Source organism: Microdochium trichocladiopsis (assembly GCF_020744255.1).
Source record: "Microdochium trichocladiopsis strain MPI-CAGE-CH-0230 chromosome Unknown B0I36scaffold_6, whole genome shotgun sequence".
Lineage (NCBI taxonomy): Eukaryota > Fungi > Ascomycota > Sordariomycetes > Xylariales > Microdochiaceae > Microdochium > Microdochium trichocladiopsis.
Window position 1 is genome coordinate 461,933 of NW_025763549.1, and position 20,163 is coordinate 482,095.

At 59.5% G+C, this 20,163-nt stretch overlaps 9 protein-coding genes across 9 annotated transcripts; 2 read left to right on the forward strand and 7 right to left on the reverse strand.

The window, feature by feature from the left end:
• Window positions 1–196: 196 nt before the first annotated feature.
• Window positions 197–2,025, reverse strand: B0I36DRAFT_374603 (uncharacterized protein; the record flags this gene model as incomplete). The annotated part of the gene is made up of 2 exons (XM_046160290.1): window positions 197–1,911; window positions 1,977–2,025. 2 exons carry the CDS (start codon window positions 2,023–2,025, stop codon window positions 197–199), a joined length of 1,764 nt encoding a protein of 587 aa, XP_046011193.1.
• A 519-nt stretch (window positions 2,026–2,544) lies between these two features.
• Window positions 2,545–4,074, reverse strand: B0I36DRAFT_245227 (putative 3-octaprenyl-4-hydroxybenzoate carboxy-lyase; the record flags this gene model as incomplete). Its single annotated transcript, XM_046150140.1, has 1 exon — window positions 2,545–4,074. The coding sequence occupies one exon, from the start codon at window positions 4,072–4,074 to the stop codon at window positions 2,545–2,547; it is 1,530 nt and encodes a 509-aa protein (XP_046011194.1).
• Window positions 4,075–4,353: 279 nt separating this feature from the next.
• On the forward strand, window positions 4,354–5,154 carry B0I36DRAFT_363518 (flavoprotein; the record flags this gene model as incomplete). The annotated part of the gene is made up of 1 exon (XM_046158819.1): window positions 4,354–5,154. The coding sequence occupies one exon, from the start codon at window positions 4,354–4,356 to the stop codon at window positions 5,152–5,154; it is 801 nt and encodes a 266-aa protein (XP_046011195.1).
• Window positions 5,155–5,286: 132 nt separating this feature from the next.
• B0I36DRAFT_324733 (uncharacterized protein) lies at window positions 5,287–6,370 on the reverse strand. The gene has a single exon (XM_046154151.1). It carries the CDS (start codon window positions 6,201–6,203, stop codon window positions 5,340–5,342), a length of 864 nt encoding a protein of 287 aa, XP_046011196.1. The 5' UTR covers window positions 6,204–6,370; the 3' UTR covers window positions 5,287–5,339.
• A 3,648-nt stretch (window positions 6,371–10,018) lies between these two features.
• On the forward strand, window positions 10,019–11,146 carry B0I36DRAFT_363520 (uncharacterized protein; the record flags this gene model as incomplete). Its single annotated transcript, XM_046158820.1, has 2 exons — window positions 10,019–10,211; window positions 10,326–11,146. The coding sequence occupies 2 exons, from the start codon at window positions 10,019–10,021 to the stop codon at window positions 11,144–11,146; spliced, it is 1,014 nt and encodes a 337-aa protein (XP_046011197.1).
• Window positions 11,147–11,343: 197 nt separating this feature from the next.
• Window positions 11,344–13,451, reverse strand: B0I36DRAFT_244605 (copper amine oxidase; the record flags this gene model as incomplete). The annotated part of the gene is made up of 2 exons (XM_046150071.1): window positions 11,344–11,494; window positions 11,554–13,451. The coding sequence occupies 2 exons, from the start codon at window positions 13,449–13,451 to the stop codon at window positions 11,344–11,346; spliced, it is 2,049 nt and encodes a 682-aa protein (XP_046011198.1).
• A 381-nt stretch (window positions 13,452–13,832) lies between these two features.
• Window positions 13,833–15,467, reverse strand: B0I36DRAFT_410453 (aldehyde dehydrogenase domain-containing protein). Its single transcript, XM_046161912.1, is given in 4 exon segments — window positions 13,833–14,623; window positions 14,633–14,767; window positions 14,777–15,279; window positions 15,333–15,467. Coding segments are annotated over 4 exon segments (1,470 nt in total). The 5' UTR covers window positions 15,385–15,467; the 3' UTR covers window positions 13,833–13,843.
• Window positions 15,468–15,786: 319 nt separating this feature from the next.
• Window positions 15,787–17,222, reverse strand: B0I36DRAFT_245320 (uncharacterized protein; the record flags this gene model as incomplete). Its single annotated transcript, XM_046150150.1, has 4 exons — window positions 15,787–16,084; window positions 16,145–16,314; window positions 16,379–16,806; window positions 16,871–17,222. The coding sequence occupies 4 exons, from the start codon at window positions 17,220–17,222 to the stop codon at window positions 15,787–15,789; spliced, it is 1,248 nt and encodes a 415-aa protein (XP_046011200.1).
• Window positions 17,223–18,345: 1,123 nt separating this feature from the next.
• On the reverse strand, window positions 18,346–20,150 carry B0I36DRAFT_384541 (general substrate transporter; the record flags this gene model as incomplete). Its single annotated transcript, XM_046161009.1, has 3 exons — window positions 18,346–18,812; window positions 18,884–19,955; window positions 20,021–20,150. 3 exons carry the CDS (start codon window positions 20,148–20,150, stop codon window positions 18,458–18,460), a joined length of 1,557 nt encoding a protein of 518 aa, XP_046011201.1. The 3' UTR covers window positions 18,346–18,457.
• Between the last annotated feature and the right edge of the window lie 13 nt (window positions 20,151–20,163).

Below are 20,163 nucleotides of genomic sequence, written 5' to 3' on the forward strand. Positions count from 1 at the left end.
CATGTTTCTGGTGTGCGTGCCGACGGATAGCGGAGTCCCATAGTGCGTCGAATAGTGATACACAACGCTGCATGCCTAAGGGTGCTATACCTCCACTCCTCTACAGAGTGCCCAAGTCAATTTCACAGTGGGCAGATTCGACGTCAATTTCATCTCAACTCGCAAAGAAACTCTTCCATTCAGAATAGACAGCTACCTACTTCCTCCCCTGCAGAGCCAGCCACTCCCCAGTCAGCCCCTTGTAGTCCCTAGGCTTGTACGCCTCCAGCAGCTCCGCGACCTGCGACGTCTTGCGGTGGTTCTTCACACCGAGATCATTAAGCAGCAGGTCGACATACGGCAGCGCGTCGAACGCAAAGTCCGGAAGGCTGCCCCCGTAGCCGCACGGGTAGCGCCACTTACCAAACTGCGTGTGCAGGTACACCTCCCTGAGCAGCTCGTCCTGGGTGGTGGGCGGCGCGCGGGCCAGCCGGCCGTCAAAGTAGGCCGATATCCAGAGGGCCTGGGCGTTGGCGAAGCACGCGGTGCTCACGGTCGAGACCATGCCCGCGAAGGCGATGTTGCGCTTGGAGACCTGGCCCGCGGGGACGATGAAGCGGTAGTACCGCAGGGGCTCCTCCTCGGTGGCCGGCTCGCGTCCGTGCCGCAGGACCGGCTGGTTCGCGAGGATCGGGAACCGCTCGAGGATCTCCCTGTCCGCGGCGGTGCGGAGCCGGGCCTGCTCGGCGGCCGACACGGACGGGATGCCCAGCCCGCGCAGCTCGAGCCCGTCGTAGGTCAGCGTGGCGTCCTTTTTCCAGCCCGTCGCGCAGCACAGCACGTCAATGTCCTCGAGCACCGTGCCGTTGCTGAGGTGCACCTGGCCACCGCCACCGCCGCCCAGCTTGGTCACATCCGCAACGTGCACGTTGATCCGCCCCTGCCTGACGAGATCCCAGAGGCTCGAGTCAAAGTTGTGGATCCCGACGCCGCTGCCCGTCCAGAACGACGGCTGCCAGGGCTTGAGCTTGAACAGCTCCGGGTGGGCCGGGTCGTCGAAGCCGTGGGTCTCGACGACCTCGTTGTGCATCGTCGCGAACCAGTTGGCCGTCAGCAGCCGGCCCAGGGCGCTCTTCTGCAGCCACGCCCGCGGTGCCGGGTACCCGTCCTCGTCGCCCCACGGCGCCGGGGAGAACCACGTCAGCGCCCGCGTGTGCAGCAGTTCCTCCATCATCCGCTTGAACGGCGTCACGTAGGGCGGGACGAGCCACACGGGCCCTTGGCCGCTGGGGCGGACTAGCAGGTCGACGTGGGTACCGCTGCCACTGCCTGCCGGTGCCGAGGCTGAAGCATATGCGTAGGCGCAGTCGTAGGCGGACTTGCCGCATCCTACGATCACCACGCGCTTGGCCGTGGACACGGTGTCGCCGTGGAGGCAGAAGTCCTTGGCGTGGAACTTGTTGCCGGTAAAGGTCTCCTCCCCCAGGTAGGTGGGCAGGTTGGGCTCCGAGGTCAGGCCCGTGGCGACAATGAGCCGCCTAGTGTGGATGGTCTTTTCTGTGTCCTCTGAGTCCCCCGGCGTCGTCGTCCGGAGGGTCAGATTCCACTCGTCCCGGCCGTCCTGAGTGGCATGCTTCACCTTGGTGTTGAGCAGTGTCCGCTCGAGTATGCCAAAGTGCCGGGCAAAGTCGGTCAGGTAGCGGTGCAGCACAGCGGCGGGAATGTGCTGGCCCGGCTTGACGCCGTACACCTCCTCGAGCATGGGGAAGTCTGGGTGCTCGTACGAGCCGTAGAGGTTGTTGGACTTGAGGCCCGGGTAGAGGCGGTCTTTGGCCCACGAGCCGCCGAGGCTCAAGGCCGAGTCGACGACCAGAAGGCGCTCCTCGGGGTGTGTCTCGAGGTACGTCTTTGCGGCGGAGAGGCCGAACCAACCTGTTTTGTCGGTGTTAGTGGCAGACATTGTGGCCTCGGTTGGGCACGAACGGCCAGCGGCTTACCTGCGCCGATGACGACCACGTCGTACGAGTCCAGTGGAATTGCAACCATGGCTTGGATCTTTGCTGAACAACTGACAAGCTCCCTTGAGCTGCTCAAGTTTCCAAGATGCGTCAAAAGGATTCCTTTACTACAAGATGCTATCAGCCACGGCGCGCCACTATAGTTATTCCCAATTATCCTCTCGATCGTCACTTGCAATGCGCTTCTCATACGGCCCCCCCCCCCCATACACCCTGGCTTTACTGTCCCAGCTAATTGAAGACTGCTACGGAGTGTTGCGTTGCGTCCCCGGACGACAAGCGGAACGCAACGGAAAGAGGAGACCCGTTGCCCGGCCCGGGCCCGATGTGGCCCCGGACTCGGGTCGGAGCCGGAGTGGAGCACCGTAGGCGCCTCCACACTCTGGTTTCGGGCGGACATCGACAACGAGAATCACTGGACTTGTGACAAACCTCTGCCACGCAGTATCACGAACAGAGTATTGAGCAGCATCATGTTCATGTCTTGAGCATGCCAACAAAGATTGTGCAATTATGATGAGAAAACCATAGCATTTTTGTAAACACTCTAGTCAAACCCCATGGCCGTCCATGTATCTAGAACCTTCTGCTTCACCTCGGCCGGGTAGCTCGTCTCAAAGTCTGTCTTTAAGAAATTCGGCCCGCCCTCGTACTCCATATGAAACAAACAGTCCGACAGCGTCTTGCCACCCTTGGTCGGGTCCCCGCCGCCGTGCGACTGATACGGCGTCAACGGCAGGGCGGGCTTGTCGTCAAAGTAATACTCGTCCCGGCCGGGCCGGCACCGCGTGACAAACGCCCAGATGAGGTCCTGGAAGTCGTAGATGTCGACGTCCTCGCCCACCAGGATAAACCGGTTCACCAGCATCGAGCACTTTTGCGAGTACAGCAGCTCGCCCAGCTCGGTGCAGAACGCGGCGGGCGTGGCCACGCGGGCGCGCAGGCCCGGGCCGTCGACTTGCAGCGCGCACCAGGTCGCCATGGTCTCGAGAGGCGCGTTGGCGTCCTTAATCGGGTAGCCCCTGGCTTGTAGGAAGGTGAGGATCTCGGCAGCGGCCAGGGCGGCCGTGGTGTGCGACTCGTCGGTGATCCTGCCCGGCACGGAGACGGGGAAGATCGGGTTGTTGCGGTAGGTGATTGCCTCGACGCGGAACAGGGGCTGCATGCGCTTGTCGTCCTCGAAGCTGTAACCCAGATAGTCCCCAAAGGGGCCCTCGATGGCCCTGTCCTCGAGCGACATGTACCCTTCAAACACGATCTCGCTGTTGGCCGGCACGAGGATGTCGCTGAGCTCCGCCTTGACCACGTCCAGCGGGCGGCCGGCGAGCGCACCGACATACTCGCCCTCGGAGACGCCCTCGGGGATGGGCATGGCGGCGGCGAGGGTGGCGGCGGGCGGGATGCCAAAGGCGAGGACCCAGGGCACCTGCGTCTCGCCGAGGGCGCGCCACTTCTCCTTGACGACGTAGTTGTGCTGGCGGGGGTTGACCTGGGCGACGATGTGGTTGCGGTCGTGGATCATGCCGCGGAAGATGGACCAGTTGGTCCACGACTTGTCGGGGGTCTGCAGCATGTGCACGCCATAAGTCTGGATGTACTTGCCGCCGTCCTCGTGGTGCAGCTTGGGTGCGGGCAGGGCGTGCAGGTCGATATTGTCGGCGCCCAGGATCTTGTTCTCCTTGCACGGCCCCGTCTCGAGGATGTTGGGAGGCAGTGGGCTGGCCGACTTTGCGAGCTGGGTGCGGGCGCATATCTGTTTCCAGGTTGCATCTCTGGGTAGGCCGAAGGTGCGAGCCACACGGCCGAACCTGTCCGGGCCGTGGCCGCTGAGGCTGGCAGCGTTGCCAAAGGCGCGCCAGAGGCCGTCCTTGGTCGTGCCCTTGAGGTTATGGAACAGAGGTGCCTTATTGTTTGTTTCGCTCACCCTGCGGACGATGGCGCCGAGCTCGAGGTGTGGGTCGACCTCGCGCTCAATGTCGACGAGGTCGCCGTCGTCGCGCAGGAGGTCGATGAAGGTGCGGAAGTCGAGCTGGGCGTCGATGACGCGCGGGTCCGTTTGGGTGCCGCTGCCGTCCATGGTGGTCAGTGGCTGCTATTGATTTCTCTTTGTGACTGCTAGAGCCTGCCACTGCTACTGCCTGCTGCACAGCAAACGCGCGTGTATACAAGGGAAGGTGCTAGCGAGGTATAAGTGGCCACGCCCGGAACGGCGGAACCAGCCAAGGAAACACGATCCAAGCCCCACTGCCGAGTTTACTATACACAATAGGATCCTGGCACGACCCGACATCAGCAGGCAAACTGACGGTGAGGTTTTTGCAATCTCACAGCATCGCATCTCGGCTGCTCAACCAAAATGCCTCCGTCAAGGTCATGCAACCGCTTCCTCTCGCTGGCCACCCGGCGGGCAGCCACAACGAAAATACCAAATGCTGCCGCCAGCAACCACCACCGACCCATCACCACGACCTCACAGCCACCACCACAACCACCACACTTCCCCGTCTCCCAACGACCCTTCCGCATGGTCATCGGCATCACCGGCGCGACCGGCACCGTCTTCGCCATCCGCCTCCTCCAGCTCCTCCAGACCCTACACGTGGAAACCCACCTCGTCATGTCCCGCTGGGCCATGGCCACAGGCAAATACGAGACCCCACTCACCGAGGCCCAGATCCTCTCCCTCGCGACCAGGGCCTACTCGCCGCGGGACCTCTCCGCCCCGATCGCCTCGGGCTCCTTTGTCCACGACGGCATGATGATTGTCCCCTGCAGCATGAAGACCCTGGCCGCCGTCCGCGCGGGCTTGTGCGACGACCTCATCTCCCGCGCCGCCGACGTCAGCCTTAAGGAGGGCAGGAAGCTGCTGCTCGCGGTCCGTGAGACCCCGCTGAGCGATATTCATCTTGACAACATGCTCGCCCTGCGTAGGGCCGGGGCCGTCATCTTCCCGCCCGTCCCCGCGTTCTACACGCAGCCCGAGACGATTGAGGACATTGTCGACCAGAGCGTGGGCAGGATGCTGGACAGCTTTGGGATCCACACGGCCAGCTTTAAGCGCTGGGATGGGTTCGACTGGAAGGCCAAGAGGGAAGCGGCGGCGGCGGAGAGGAGTGCAGAGGCTGGTGCAGAGGCTGGTGCAGAGGCTGGTGGGTAGTAGTCGGTGCCACGATTCCCATCTTTCTATCTTGTTGGTGTATTTCACATTGCTTTCTGCTTCAATATGATGAAGGGTTATACAAGCAACCGCGGTGACCTGTGCATCGAGATGTCATGCTAAAGCACAAGAGGATGCTGCGCGTGATTATTTTCAGTGCTCATTCTGCAGGCCACGTGCAGCCATCATATATCAAACAACCTTCCCTCGGAGAAGAAATACACCCCATCGCACGTAGGCCATTCCAGTCCCGTAAAATACTCATTCGTAAGAGGCGGCCCGTTCCCACCAGCAAGTAGATCCGCGTCCCCGCTGCTACCCGGCCCATCCCTGCCGCTCCCTTCTGCTGCGAGCCCCGAGCCAAACCCTGTCGTGCCGGGGTCCATAAACCCTGCCGAGAGCCGGGCGTGTTGTTGGTACTGGCTGTAGCCACCATTGCTGCTGCTGATGTTGTTGCTGACTCGAGAAATGTCGAGGTAACTGAGCTCCTCGCTATTGTCACCTGGAACGTCATTTTGCAGAGTGGTAGTTCCAAAGCCAGTCACCGTAGAGTCTCCCGTCCCTGCCGCCGAGTCGGTCACCGTGTTCAGGTTGATCAGTGCCTGTGCGGCAGCAGTGGCGTTTGCAGTAGACAAGGTGCTCTCAGCAGCCTTGCGGGTCATCCTGCCTGGCCCGCTGGTAGTGATACCGGGGGGGCCTGCAGCGGGCGTATAATTCGCAGGAAGTGGCTGTCCTGCTCTGACAATATTCGAACTGCTGTGCAGCATAGCTCGATCCATGATGGAATCGTTGGTGCCGCTTGGCTGGAATTTGGCCGACATGTTCTGTCCCGAGGTTGCCGTGTACTGCTGCGCGGATCGGCCAGGATTGGTGATGTTATTGCTGGTGCTCTGTGTATTCCGCCCAGCACCATGGCCCTGATCGCCACTGGCAGCCTCAGCCCTCACACTAGGGAAACCATTCTCCTTGCCGCTACCTGCCGTCGCCCCCTCCCCAGCAGAGCCATCCTCCCGCGCCAATATGCCCTGCCGGATAAGCGGTCCCTTCATAGCGACCAGTCTCTTCCACAGCCGCCTCGATGCAGGCGACGACGTCCGGTACGCGGCCGAAAGCGCAAGAGCCTTGCGGAAGTTTTGCCGCACCTTGTCTGCGTACCACGCCGTCGACGCGCCAGGGAGTTCGGCAAAGGCGCTGCTCCCGTTCTGCTCCGTGTATGCTATAACCAGGAACAGCAGCGCACAGACCGACGCCAGAAAGTGCTGGAACTGCGGGTGTTGCTTGCGGTACGTGTCGGTCATGCGGTCCAGGACCAGCAGCGTGTCGATGGAGTCGGTGATGAGGTCGAGCGCCGGGCGGATCTTGCAGGCTGCCGAAAGCGACGGCGTGGACGAGGACGACAGAAAGTACGGCCGGAGCAGAATGGCACGCACGGCGTTAGCGCGGAGGTACAGCATTGTCATCCACGAGGGTGTCTGCCTGGCTGCTGCTGGAGACTCCCACGCCCGTGGGTGCACAAACTTTTGCTTCTCCAGCGTCCGCCTCCGCCACTGCTCGACCTGAAACACCACCACGTCCAGCGCGTCGTCATCGATGGTCGAGGTCTCGCCCGACGCCACCCGCGTGACGGGCTCGTTGAAGTTGTGGCTCATGAGCGTAAACGACATCATCGCCTTCAGGTACGGGTGCTGCACCGCGCCAGGCTGTGCCGAGTCAAAGTCGGACATCTGGAAGTTTGGCGGCAGCCCGGCGGCGGCGCTCCACTGTCGATCCAGGATCACCAGGCTGCACGTCACAGTCGCCAGCTCGGCGAACCGCCCCTGGCTCTCGTTACGCTGCGAGATCTCGCGGCTGTGCATGCCCAGCTGCATCGCCATACGTCCCGCGAGCCCACACATGCGCCAGGCATGCTGCAGCCGGCCGTTGAAGTACTCGTAGAACCCCATCATTAGAGCGATGACGACATCCTTGTCCGTGGTCACGGCCGCCGTAATGAGTTTCGACATGGCAGTGTCCTTGAAGCCGTCATACAGCTCGCGCGCGAGCTCGGAACGGGACACCGCCTCGGCGCTGAGGGCCGTGGCCAGTGCCAGCCCGAGCATCAGCAGCTGATCCGTCTCGTTGGCGACTTCAGCCCGCGTGGTTATAGTGCTGCTGGATCGCTGCCTCTGGGCGCTGCCTGGAGCCGGGGACAAGCCGTACCAGCGATCAAGCTGCCGCATCAGCCCGTCAACGTCGCATATGGGGTGAATCCCACCAATGATTTCCTGGTACACGCCGAGGAGTCGGCTGGTCTCCTTCTTGGACAGCTCATTGGCGAACCGCAGCAGACCTCGAGAGAGGTAGACTGGCTGTCGGGCTGCCTTGTCGAGGGACACGATACTGTAGCGATCGCCGTCCTCGACGAGGGTGCTACACTGATCGTCGTCGTCGTCATCGCCGTACCCGCCAGCACCTTCCCCGCTGCCACCACTGTCCTCGTCGGTCATCTCGTCAGCGAGGCTCGGCACCCGCAGGCGGACAGGAGATGCCTGCTGCGGGTCACGGAGTCCCTGCTGCCGCCGTTGTTGCTGCAAGAGCTGCTGGTGGCGGGTAGACATGGTGATTTTTGCCGCATTGAGGCTGTACTCTGGGCTCGTGGGCCCATAGAACGGAAGGGCCGTGCGCTTGATGGCCGAGTTGGCTGCAGGAGATGAGCCGTTCTCGGTGTCTGCAGCAGCGGAGAGCGATGCCGGGGTGGCGGCGACGTCACGACCCTGGGGCGACAACGATGGATTACTGCTGCTGGTATTTTCACATGGTTGCGTACTATTCCTGTCCACTGCTGGTGCTGGTGCTGACGCTGACGCCGGCTTGGATGTTGCTGCTGCGGCCGCTTGTTGCTGCTGATGATCTCTCATGAATGCCGTGAGGGTGTTGAGTTGATCCTGGAGCGACAAGACTAGTCCACTCAGGTTGTTCACCGGGTCTTCCGTGGCATCGTGACCCTGCGTTTCATGGCGGTGTTGCTGTTGGTGTGCCGAGCCCGAGGAAGCTTCCGATGGCTGGGGCGAGTATATGCACTCGATAGACCTTCCAGAGCAGTGCTCGCAGGGCTTGCGGCCGTCACAGCGGCCTTTCCGTCGGCGGCACGCATCACAGGCTCTGGCTGCGTAGGGAGCTCGCCGCTTGTCGCCGCGGCGCTGAGACGATGTGGCGACCTGGATTTCGTCCATATTCAGTAGCTGATGGGAAGCAATTATGTGTGCTCCTGCCAATATGTCGTGATTTGGAAACCGCAATCGTCCGCCATGGAGGGCCGTCCTTGCCGTTTCTTGTCCGACGTTCCTGCCGCAGCAGACGTTCCCAGCCTTATCGCTTCCCCTGGACAGGCGACTCCACTTTCCCCGCAGAAATCGGAGGGGTGTGATACCCTTAGCCTCGAACTCTAAATGCCAGGGTCTGAGACAGCGATAAGACACGCGTCGAGCTGCTTTATCTGGTGTGGGTGGCGCCTCAAATCCGGAACGGTTCCGGGGTTGTATCGGGCCCAACGAAGCATGAGAGCGGGAGGGAGCTGGTATAGTGCGCTCCGGACCAGCCAGGTAGCTATCAGTCGAGTAACGAAATGAAGGTCGAAACCAAACCATGGGAACGGCCCGGATCAACTACTGGCTACACTGGACTCTTGGCGCCGGCAAAATACTGCTCAACTTTGAACCGTAATCGAGGACATGCAGTTGTCCCCGCGGTTTGGCGGCGTTTGAAAGAGGCTGAGCGTGATTTCCACTCTTGCGCGATACCTGCTTTGGTTTTGCGAGCTGATACTCAACCAGGCCTGACCTTTGGTTCTATTGGAAAACGTACAGTCACGGGTGCCAGTTAGTGACAAACTGGCAACCCCTAGATACCACGATACGTCTTGTGCTACGCATCTCCCAGAACATAAATCCAATCCAGCCCCGCCAATCACCCAACTGGTGCTAGTAGGATCGTGAAACCTGGCTGACTGTGCTATAGCTGTATCTAGCTGAGATGTTTATTGTTAGGTGCGGAGTAGTGAGAATGCGTAGGGTGCTGTGAGGTATTCGGTCAGTAACGTATAGCTCACTCTCACTGTCCTTCCTCTTTAACCATATTAGTAATAGGACTCTCTGTATGTTTGCCGCCAACAACGATGTTAGCATTCCTATAGCGTGGGGGCGCCATACGCTGAGATAAGCCAGCGGATGCCCAAACAGATTGATCTCCTCTTCTCCTCAGGCAAGATTCGCGATGGGAAGGCCGAGAAGACATTTCACCTGGACTGTGATCTTCATAAAGATGGAGCATCGAACATGAGACATGATATCGAGCAAGGCACCCCCAACACAAGGATTTGACAAGGCCAAGCAAGCAGTGCTCACGTCGAGTGAAGAGCACAGGCTAGCACACGCAACACTCAAAGAAGCTTGGTTTCAGCTAGAATGAGGTGTTCTATACACAGTGCGACTACGTTGCCTGGCGTCAAGGTGGATCAGACTCGTCAACCGGCGAGTGGATCCGAATCTTGCGCTGTTGGTTGTGCCAACACTTGGGCAGACATCCTGGGAACCAACTGCATGCTGCAGGTTGAGCCAACACCTGGCAGAAATCTTGGGAACCAACTGCATGAGGCTGGGTCCCCCAAGCCCGGCCCTTCTGCAAGCCCTGACAGAGATTGCGTCCCCCTCATCTTGGTTCTTCTCACCTCATGGTTTTGCTGCCGAGAAACACGCGGGCGATAGCTCGAGTGCCGTGTCTTTCACCGTTCGTCAATAGCGACACTTGCGAGCACCTCCGGTTTACTCAACAAACCACCCCATACAAACCAGCATACTGGAGAACATCGCCATCAACCACGGCGGCCATGAGTGGTTGCCCTCCCCCGGGGTTCGTCTCGCCGAACGCCGCAACGATTCTGGAAGCCGAATCGGACCTGCTCAACCTGACGCACGTGTTACCGATTCTCGAAACGTTTGTCACGCACGTCCACTACGAAGCATTTGTCAATGTGCAGGGGGATAATGGGCAGTACGGCGTGCTATATCCCCCTATGATCAGTGCGTACCTGTCCTCTCCCAAACCCAAACCCAAACCCAGACTCCTAGAACCACACAGACATTTTCTGTTCCGACCCGCTTGCTGACACTCGACACGTCTGTCTGAACCACCAGACATGACGCTGAAGTGGGATCCAGACGCGCCATTCGGTCCGCCCCCGCCCTCCAACGGCTCTGCATCGCCAGCATGGCTGCCGACAGGCAGAGAATGCAACGGGACAACGGCCGTCTACCACACCTGGCCTGTACCAGCTATACTCTTGGACGGCAGAGCAGCTACAAGCGACTTTGTTACGGTAGACTGGTACTACATACGCAGCGATGACGGCGCAACGGGGGCGACGAACCACTTGGAGAGCAGTACGTTTGTCGTGCTCAAGGCACCAGCCCCGCCGCCGCCGCCGCCGCCGACGCCCTCCTCGAGCAATACGACCGGGAGTACAACGCCGAGCGGGGAAGTCGGGTCTGCAAGTGCAAGCACGAGCTCGGGGGTTACCACGCCGGAGGAGGGAGGACCAACATCACAGGACCACGGCGTCAGCGCCAACGCTGCCCTCGCCTTGAAGATTGTGATGCCCATACTTGTCGTCGGCATGGCGTTTGCCATATGGACCTGGTGGCGGCGTCGGAAAAGCCCGGGGAAAGATGAGGGAGTCTTTGGACGAGAAATGGCGCAGGAAGCCGACGGCGTAGCTGTCACTCCCGCTGCGATGCAATTCGAGAAGGCAGAGCTTTCGGGGGGTCCTGTAGTCGTTGCCACTACTGCTCAATCAGGAGAGCACCAGGAGCAGTTTGCTGTAGGGATGGCGGGCGGCCAGACTAATCAGCAAGTAGAAAGCTTCGGGACAGCAGGTCATCTGGACAGGGGCCGAGTCATGTCTTTTGAGCTGGAGGCTCCTTTGTACAGTGGTAGTCGAGGGGCTGAGAGGGGCTGAGGCATATCAATAGGGTAAGGTGGCGTTCTTTTGAGAGCTTTACTCCTGAATCATGTTACGAACCTATAAAATGATGAGGGGACTCTGAGTTATAAGATAGTCAACACCCATAAATACGTAGCGCCATGTAGCCATTCATCAAGATCTTTCACGCTGCCGCGCCACCAGGTTCACCTTACAGAACATAAACCCCAAGCTCAGCAGCTACACCCATTCGTCCCATTTGTCTCGTTCGTCCTCACTGCCACTGATTGCGAGCCCAGGTCCTTGTTGGACGGCACATCAATGGCCGGGTTCTGCGTGAAGAAGTCGGATGGCATCAGATGCAACTGAAGCACCTCGACAGGCCTTTATCACAAGTATGGTTAGCAATATATCCAAAACATGAGGCAAGGAGGAACACCCACATCACAGGCCAGTCCTCGACTCGAGGATTGTGCGTCAGGCCATAGACTGCCCAGAGCACTACGTCCTCGTCCTCCACGTCATCTCCCCGCTTCACGGCATCTGCCACGCCCCCGATCTCATCCATGCCTTGCATCGGGAACCGCCCGCCGACATACAGCTCGTCGTCCTCGTACTTGGTCACCCACAGGTGGTGCTGTGCAAACAACGCCCGCCGCGCCTGGATGCTCTGCTTATCCGCGAGGAGCAGCTGCGTGGCAGGCATGGCCAACTTGTAGCCCACGGGCTTGCCCGAGACAGGGTTGCGCTTGGACGGGTCGCGGTTCTGCACCTTGAATACGCGGTGCCGTTCTGGTGCCAGATCCACGCCGCAGCTCTTCTTGAGCACTGTCTGCGCGACCTCGTAGTAGTTGCCGTAGGGGTTGGTCTTTGGGTTCATCGGCACGGGGAGGCTCTCCTCCTGCACGACGGTGTTGTTCATGCCGTCGATGGCCGGGTCGATGCGGGCGGCAAAGATGTGCTGGTGATTCTGTGCGAGAGCTCCGGGGGAGACGACATTGCCCCATGGCGCCGTCTTGCCCGGGTCAATGTTGACCACCGAGACGATACCCGTGGCCCGTGTCTCGATCGTGATGCCGCCCGCCTGGTCGAACTTGAAGTTGAAGGCATACTCGTAGTTGGCCAGCGTGATGATGTACTGCACGACGAGCTGACGGCGGCGTGTCACCACCGCTCGATTTGTCCGCCAGTCTGTGTGCTTCCAGCCGATACCGTCATCTTGCTCGTGCAGACAAATGACGTTCTGCGTGGTCTCGATGGTTCCGTCGGGTTCAGTGAGCAGCCCGTCAAAGTACTTGATCAGGCCCAGACAGTCACAACCGAGAGCGAGATTGTTGACCGCGTGGCCGAGGCCGCCATCTCCAAAGTCAAACGCCTGCTTCCGCTGGAAGGGGTTGCGCGGGTCTGCGTAGGGCACAGACATGTCGCTCATGCTTAGCCGGTAGACTATGCTACGGCCCGCGAAGCGGATGTCGTGGAGCACGGCACCCTCGCGAGGGTTGAAGGTGACACGCATGCTCCACTTCTGCCAGTCTATGCGGTTGCCGTCGGTGACGGTGAAGCTGGCGCCCTCGGGCTGGATGACCGTGAGCGGCTTGAGGTCTGTGCGGACGCCCTGGGGCAGCTTCTCTGGGCAGTACTCGGCCGGCCGGCAGTGCTCGATGATTTTGTTGGTGGTGCGGGTGCCGACCTTGTCAATAGGGTCGTCCTTGCCGCCAGTGGCAATCTCGACGACGCGGATAATCTCTTTTGTGCGGGCATCCATAACGGGGATGAGGGGGATCGGGTACGCGTAAAAGTTGGAGTCGGGCCCGTTGTCCTTGCGGTTGACGGCGTAGACGAGACCCTGGAAGACGCGGGAGCCATCGTCGGTGTGGTCGGAGGCGCCATAGGGCCAGGGCTCCACGATGGCCTCGAAGCCGGGCGGCAGCTCAAACTGCTTCAGTTTGGCCTGGAAGAGCTCGGAACGCTCACAGGCGTCGGGAACCTCGCGCAGCTCATCCACGCTGAGCGAAGCGTGCTGGCCGACTCCATGGCTACGCGTGGCGGTGATCTTGTGGGTGGCGAGGTCGACGACGGCCTCGACATACTCTGCCTTCTTTTCTTGGCCGCCGACATCGCACCAGACCTGGGCGAAACGCGGAGGGCGGGGTGTCTCGTCGGTGAGCTTGCCGCTGTGCTCGAGCTCCAGGAAGGCGAAGACTTCGGCCTTGGGGGCCTCGCGGAGGAAGATGTTGCGGAAATAGATGACGCTGCCGGGGTAGGCGGCAATGACGGCGTCGCGGGCAGCCTGGGACTCCTCGACTGTGAGGGCCGACAGCGGGTGAGGGAGGGGAGCCATGGTGATGAGGTGTTCTGTGCAGTGAAGAGCGACTGGCAACCTTGCCGGCCAAGACAGGAGGCTGCCTGGAGCTCGGTCACTTATGTATTCGTCACATGTGCCGCGGACGACAGCCAGAGCGTGTCGGAACTCTGGAGGTCGAACGATTCCGCTTGTTCCTCAGCACGTTCACCTTTAGGTGTGCTCCGCAGAGGGGCATGCAAGTGTTGCTGCCGATTGCCCAGAGAAGGTTAGCGGGTGGCTTCGCCATTATCGGCGTGTTCACATGGAGGGGGGGTTGTTGCGCAGGGGGGAGGTACAGTGCACAGACACAATGAGGCACGGCTCAAACACCACTCAGGTGGCCACCCTTGAACGAACGATTGCTCTACTCTACCTGCAACATCTCCATCTCACAGCTTGTCCATCATGTTCCACTTGATCACCTTGACGCTGGTCCACTCCTCAATCGCGTCTTTGCCCATGTCCCGGCCGAAACCGCTCTCCTTGACGCCACCAAACGGCGTGTTGGCGTTGACCGTCCCCCACATGTTGACTGTCACCTGCCCAGCCTCGATCGCCTCGGTGACTCGGTAGGCCCGGCCCAGATCCTTGGTGAAGACGGCCGCTCCCAGACCGTAGACTGTGTCGTTGGCTTTGGCAATAACCTCCTCTTCTGTCTTGAACGGGGCAATACTGGCAAAGGGTCCAAAGATCTCCTGCTGCATGATGCTCGCGTCCTGCTTGACGTCGCTGAACGCCGTGTTGGCGACAAAGTGACCGGCACTGTCGAGGGCTCTGCCTCCGTGGAGCAGCTTGGCACCAGAATCGCGGCCCTTGTCCACAAACGACAGAATCCGATCGCGCTGCCCAGCGCTGATGACGGGGCCCTTGGTCGTCTCCGGCAGCAGCGGGTCGCCGTGAACAGACTCTGCAGTGCGCGCGCTGAACTCCTTGACAAACTTGTCGTAGATGGTGTCTTGCACATAGATGCGGCTTCCGGCGACGCAGATCTGGCCATTGTTGACACTGATGCCCAGCGACGTCCACATCAGCGCATTCTCCCAGTCCGCATCGTCAAAGACAATCGAGGGCCCCTTGCCGCCCAGCTCGAGCGTGACCTTTTTCAAGTTCGACTTGGCCGACGCAGCCAAGACCTGCCTGCCCACACCGGGCGAGCCCGTAAACGAAATCTTGCGCACGTCCATGTGCTCCGACAGCGCGGCACCCGCAACCTGACCCAGCCCGCACACAATGTTGACCACCCCGGGCGGAATGCCTGCCTCGACGATGATCTCGCCCAGCTTCTGCGCGTACAGGGGGCACAGCTCGGGCGTCTTGATCACCATGGTGTTGCCGGTCGCCAGGCATGGCGCGAGCTTCCACATGGTGATCATGAGGGGCGAGTTCCACGGCACGATGGCGGCACAGACACCAATCGGCTCGCGGCGCGTGTATGCGAACCCTTCTGGGATGGTGAGTGTTTCGCCGTCCACTTTGTCCGCCCAGCCCGCGAAATAGCGCAGGTTCTCGAGCGCCTGGCTGACGTTGAGGCCCATGCTCTCGCGGTAGAGGATGCCTGCGTCTAGAGCTTCCAGGCTGGCGAGCTCAGAGGCGTGCTTCTCCAGGGCCGTGGCGAGGGCGAGCAGGTAGTCGCGCCGCTGGCTGGGCGAGGTCTTGCGCCATGACGCAAACGCCTTCTTGGATGAAGCCACCGCGATGTCGACGTCGGCCTTTTGAGCTGCAGAGACCGTGGCGAGGTGTTTGCCGGTCGCGGGGTTTTCGACTTCGAGGGTTGCGTTGTCGGTTGCTGGCACGAACTTGTTGTCGATGAAGAGGCCAGTAGAGACTGGCTGCTGTTAGTTGTCGTCGAGTGGCTCACTGGGAAGGCGTCGTACGTACCCGAAAAGCTGCGCCCCTCGGCTCCCTCCAATTCTATCTGTGATGCCGTCATTGTTCCGTTTCGAGCGATGCGTGGTAATTCTGCTGTGTTTTAGGGATTTCTGTTCCTTTGGAGTGATTAATCGCTTGGTGTGGTGTTGTTGGTGTGTTAGTTAAGCCCATATAACTCTGGCGTATTGTTAGTGTATTATGAAGCGGGCCCCACGGTTCAGTTCCGGGACCTCGGAAACTGTAGTCGTCGGCCACACACGGCGTATTTCTAAGCTTGCTGACCACGCAGTCGTGCAGGCCGGTCGCAGTTTGTTTCTCAATCTGCAGGTCGCTGCACTCTTTGCGCACTTCTGCATTATCCCGAGCGGGGTCTCAGAAACGTTCACTATCACCATTTGCCGGACAATAAAATTAGACAATTTGCACGTTATTTCATTATCCATATGCAATCCAAAAGGTGTCTTCATTCCTCAACTACCCGCATTACAAAGGCAAACATCTCATTCGACTTGACCGACTCCTTGATTTCCAACTTCCGCGCCGTCTCCTCTCCCCCAACAGGGACCCTGTACTCCAGACTCTTTCCGCCAGCTCCTGCCGGGCTCGGGAACGGCAGGTACTCCGGCATAAGCCCCAGCTGCGCGAGGACTGTGCCCTGATCCCACCAGATGTGCTCGTGGTACAGCCGGTCGCCGCGGATGTTGACGACCGCCGTCATGGGGATGCACAGCTTCTTGCCCGTAGGAGGGATCCCGGGGGCACTGTATTGTGATCATGTTAGTGAATCTGCCTCACGGGTTCATAGCGTTGAGGATACGCACAGCCAGTCAATCTGCGAGTTGTGCGTGCACTTGAACAGCTGCTCGTCAATGACCCGATCGATGCCCATAGACCGGCTGAGCAGCACCGTCTCAATGTCGTCTGGGTTCTTGAAGATGAAGTGATCGCGATAGAATGCCGTCAGCTCCTCGCGGCCAATGCCGCCAGTGAGCTGTCCACCCCTTGCCGTCAGCATATCCCGTCACGACTGCATTCGAGGTTTACCGCAGACTCACCGTCGGCACGTGGTTGACATATGGCTCCTGCACCATCGTCCCCATCGTGCACTCGAGCGACCTGTTCTCAAACTCGTAGTACGTGTGCTCGTCCCATAGCGCCTCGAGGTCAAAGTACGGCCCTCCCAGGAGCTTCTTGAAGAACGTGAGGTTCCGCGAGTGCGAGACGCCCTCGGCCGCGTAGTTGAAGTCGGCCTGGAATGGGAGGGCGAAGGACGCGGAGCTGACGGTGTCATAATCGTAGGCTGTGAGGTTGGGTGTGCGCGGAGGGACAACTTCGGCCTTGCCTGCGAGATGTTGGACTAGTGGAATCGGGGATGGTGCCAGGCTCGACGCTACGCTAACGTCGGCATACACGGCAGCGCCGATGACTACAGGTGAGGCGGGGAGTTGAGAGACCACCTTGTTCCACAGCTCAGCTGTGTATGCTGGCCCGACACTCTTGTCAACAAAAGGGTTCTGGTATCTCTGGAGATGGATGCTATCACGAACCAACGAGACCCACTCCATCCCTCGACACGGCTGGATCCGCCGCCTGCGTAGACTCGCACGCCGCAATAGCCGCACAGGCCTTGACGACCGCGTCTGACGAAGCACTCAGCGCTGCCTCGGTGATCTCGACAGTCACAAACCCTTCTTCGGCCCACTTCATCAGGGGCGATGGCGTGCCGCCCTTGATGGCCAGCACGCCTGGTCCAGCGGTACCCGTGCTCGGCACAACCACGATGAAGCCCGGACCATGACCCCGACGCGAAAGCGGGTGGCTCAGAGTGATGCCCTCTGTGACCTGCTCGAGGCGCGTCTCTGGCAGGAAGGGCAGCTTGTCGTACTTGGTGTTGATCATTTTTGGTTCTTGGCGTGATTGGTCAATACGGACCTCCAGGAAGCAGCAAGCTGGTGCTGCTACACTCTGCGTACCATATAGCAAGATTCTCAAACACGCTGTGCCTACGACTCATCCATTCCCATCGTTTCCGGTCTCACTTCCCACACTCAACTTGTCTCAACCTTGTTACGAAGACTCCGGGGAACGCAGGCAGGCCCGCGCTGTGCTTCACGACGGACTTGCTCTGTGTCATGCCATTCCGCCCAAAACTGGACAGGGGTGCCGACCCCGTCCCGGAATCACGGAGCGGAACCGGAACACGCCTTCGGAACGGTCCTGCGCAAAAGTTGTGGGCCCACTAGCTTCCGGACAACCCGGCCGTCCAATCGTCGCGCTGCACAATTCCGAATCAGGAAACGCGGCTTCCTGGGGCATGGCGCACCTTTATCATCAAGGAACTTTGACTCTCATTGGCTACAAGTTATCACGCGGAACTGCAGCACTTTGGAACGTTGGCCCTTTCGTTGACTGGATATAACACCCACAAGTAGTAAAGAACCTTCCGATCTTCTCGGGGAGGACTACCAGGTCGGAAACAAACAGCCTACGCCTATAGTTAGTTCGTCGCCTGCCGGCCTAAGCGGTGTTGCCCATCGAAGTAGACGCGGACGCGAGAAAGACTATTCCAGACTCCCGGGCAACGGGCGTCGTCTTAGTTGGGGAGCTAGCAAAGACTATAGGAAAAACGTTATGGTTGCAGTTATGATGGGTTGTGTGATCAGGGCACTATATGTCGAATACACCAGAACTCAAGATGTCAAAATAGAGTGGTTCGGAATGTAGCAAGAACTGCTGGGTGTCGCGTGTGGTCATGCATCGAGATATCTCTGAATTCATGCGTAGGGCGCGGCTCTTGATAGAAGGAGGCAAAGGGTTGTGCAAGCAGCCTGACTTGCTTACATGATCATGCCGTGTTGCCTCAAGGGGTGATGTTGTTCCCGCGTGCACAACCTGCCCTTAATCCTTGGCCCGATTTTATGACCTGATTCTCAAGCCATCACACTGTACCTCAGTACCCGCAGAATAATTCTATATCTAATGGCTAGATACCAAATCGGCACCGAAATGGTGCTAAGTCGGTGCCGTAGGCTTCGCGACCTTACAAAACCGTGCAAGACCCTTTCAAATTCAATCAAGCACAAGAAAGACTTTGTTTAGCAGCAATAGTAGTCCAGGGACCCCATCAATCCTTCTCAGCTGCTCTTGTCCGACTTCTCCCGCTGCGACTCCGCCATCTCAACAGCCCCCACAGACTCGACCTTTGTCGCCGGGATCACCTCGGCGTCGTCGCCGTCGAAGATGAAGGCCATCTGCTCGAGGGTGCGGCCGCGGGTCTCCGGATAGCAGAAGTAGGCGAGCAGGAGGAAGGCGACGAGGAAGACAATGTAGACAAAGTAGTACTTCCACGCGATGGTCTCGAGGGCGATCGGGTTGACAAACATGTTGAATATGCCCGCGAGGATGCCCGAGATCCAGGTGACGCTGAAGCCCCTTGACCGCAGGCGGTAGGACCAAATCTCGACCGGGTACGCGACGATAAGCGGGGTCCTAGATTGTGGATTGTTAGTGGTGTGCCCACTAGTAGTATATATGCGAACAAGGAGAAAAGAAATACTCACAGAGCGAGATCGTAGCCTAGAAAGAAGATGAAGAGGAAAGGAACAACAGCAAGGCCCACGGCCGCGTTGCCACTACTAGCAAACGAACCCGACAAGCCAGTAACGACGATATAGGAGATCAGCATGATAACCGCAGAGCTGAGGAACAAGACCCGGCGTCCCAGTCTCTCGACCGATACCGCGGCGGCGATGGCCCAAAAGAGGTTCCAGACCTGCAGCAGTGCATTGATGAGCGTCTGATGGGTAACGCTGGTGATTCCGACAGTGTTGAGCACCAAAGGGAGATAGTACGAGACGACGCCGTTACCGCTCCACTGGCTAAAGAAACCTAGAGAGATGGAGATGAGCAGCCGCCACCGGTTGCCCTTAGTCTTGACCAGGTCGAGGTAGCTCGAGCTAGCATGGGCTTGCTGCTCGGCCTTGATTGTGTTGACAATCTCGTCCGTCTCAAAGTTGATAAGCGGCGAGCTCTCGTCACCACCGGCGTGGTGCTTAATGACGAACTGTCTCACATCCTCGACTCGGTCTACAGAGGCAGACCATCTGGGGGACTCCGGGGCGATAATGAGTCCAGGGAGCGCTAGGGCGGGGAGCAGGATCTGGAGAAGGGAGGGAAGCCTCCAGTCCCAGGAGTTGCCGTAGTCTTTGGTCGCAAAGGTGACCCAGGCAGCGATCAGGCTGCCGAGGTAGAAGCCGCACTGGAAGCACGAGGCCGCGATCGGTCGGTGGGTCGGGAACGCGATCTCGTTGATGAGCAGCGGTGCGCCAGCGGTGAACATTCCAGCAGCAATGCCAAGCAGGCCACGCGCGGCGACAAAGGCGGCGTCGTTGGGGGCTGCAGTCTGGAGGGCCGTGGCTGTAACGAGGAACACATAGCCAATGTAGATTCCAGTCTTATGTCCAAACTTGTTGGATATCCACGCGGCGCCGAAGAAGGAGATGCCGTTGAGAGCCCAGTATATGGCATTGATAAAGCCAAGCCAGCCGCCAGTCGGCATGCCCATGAACTCGTTCCAGCCAGGCAGCGCCAGCAGGCCGCCCATCATCGACCCATCGTAACCGTTCGCGGAGGCTGTTAGGACGCGCCTGATTAGCTCGTGTGTGTGCGAGTAGAGCAAGAAGCGAAGAAGAACTTACACAGCAGGCACAGAGACAGGATAACGTAGTTGAGGCGCAGAAGATGAGTCTTCTTGTACCATGGCTTTCCATCAGAAGGCAGCACCGATGCCAGCTGGCTGGCCAAGCTGTGTGTCGCCTCGGCCCCCATGATGTCTGTCACA

What these genes read in the sequence shown, in the direction of transcription:
- B0I36DRAFT_324733 (XM_046154151.1), bottom strand. Translation starts at nt 6,203, where the DNA reads ATGAAGGGACCGCTTATCCGGCAGGGCATATTGGCGCGGGAGGATGGC.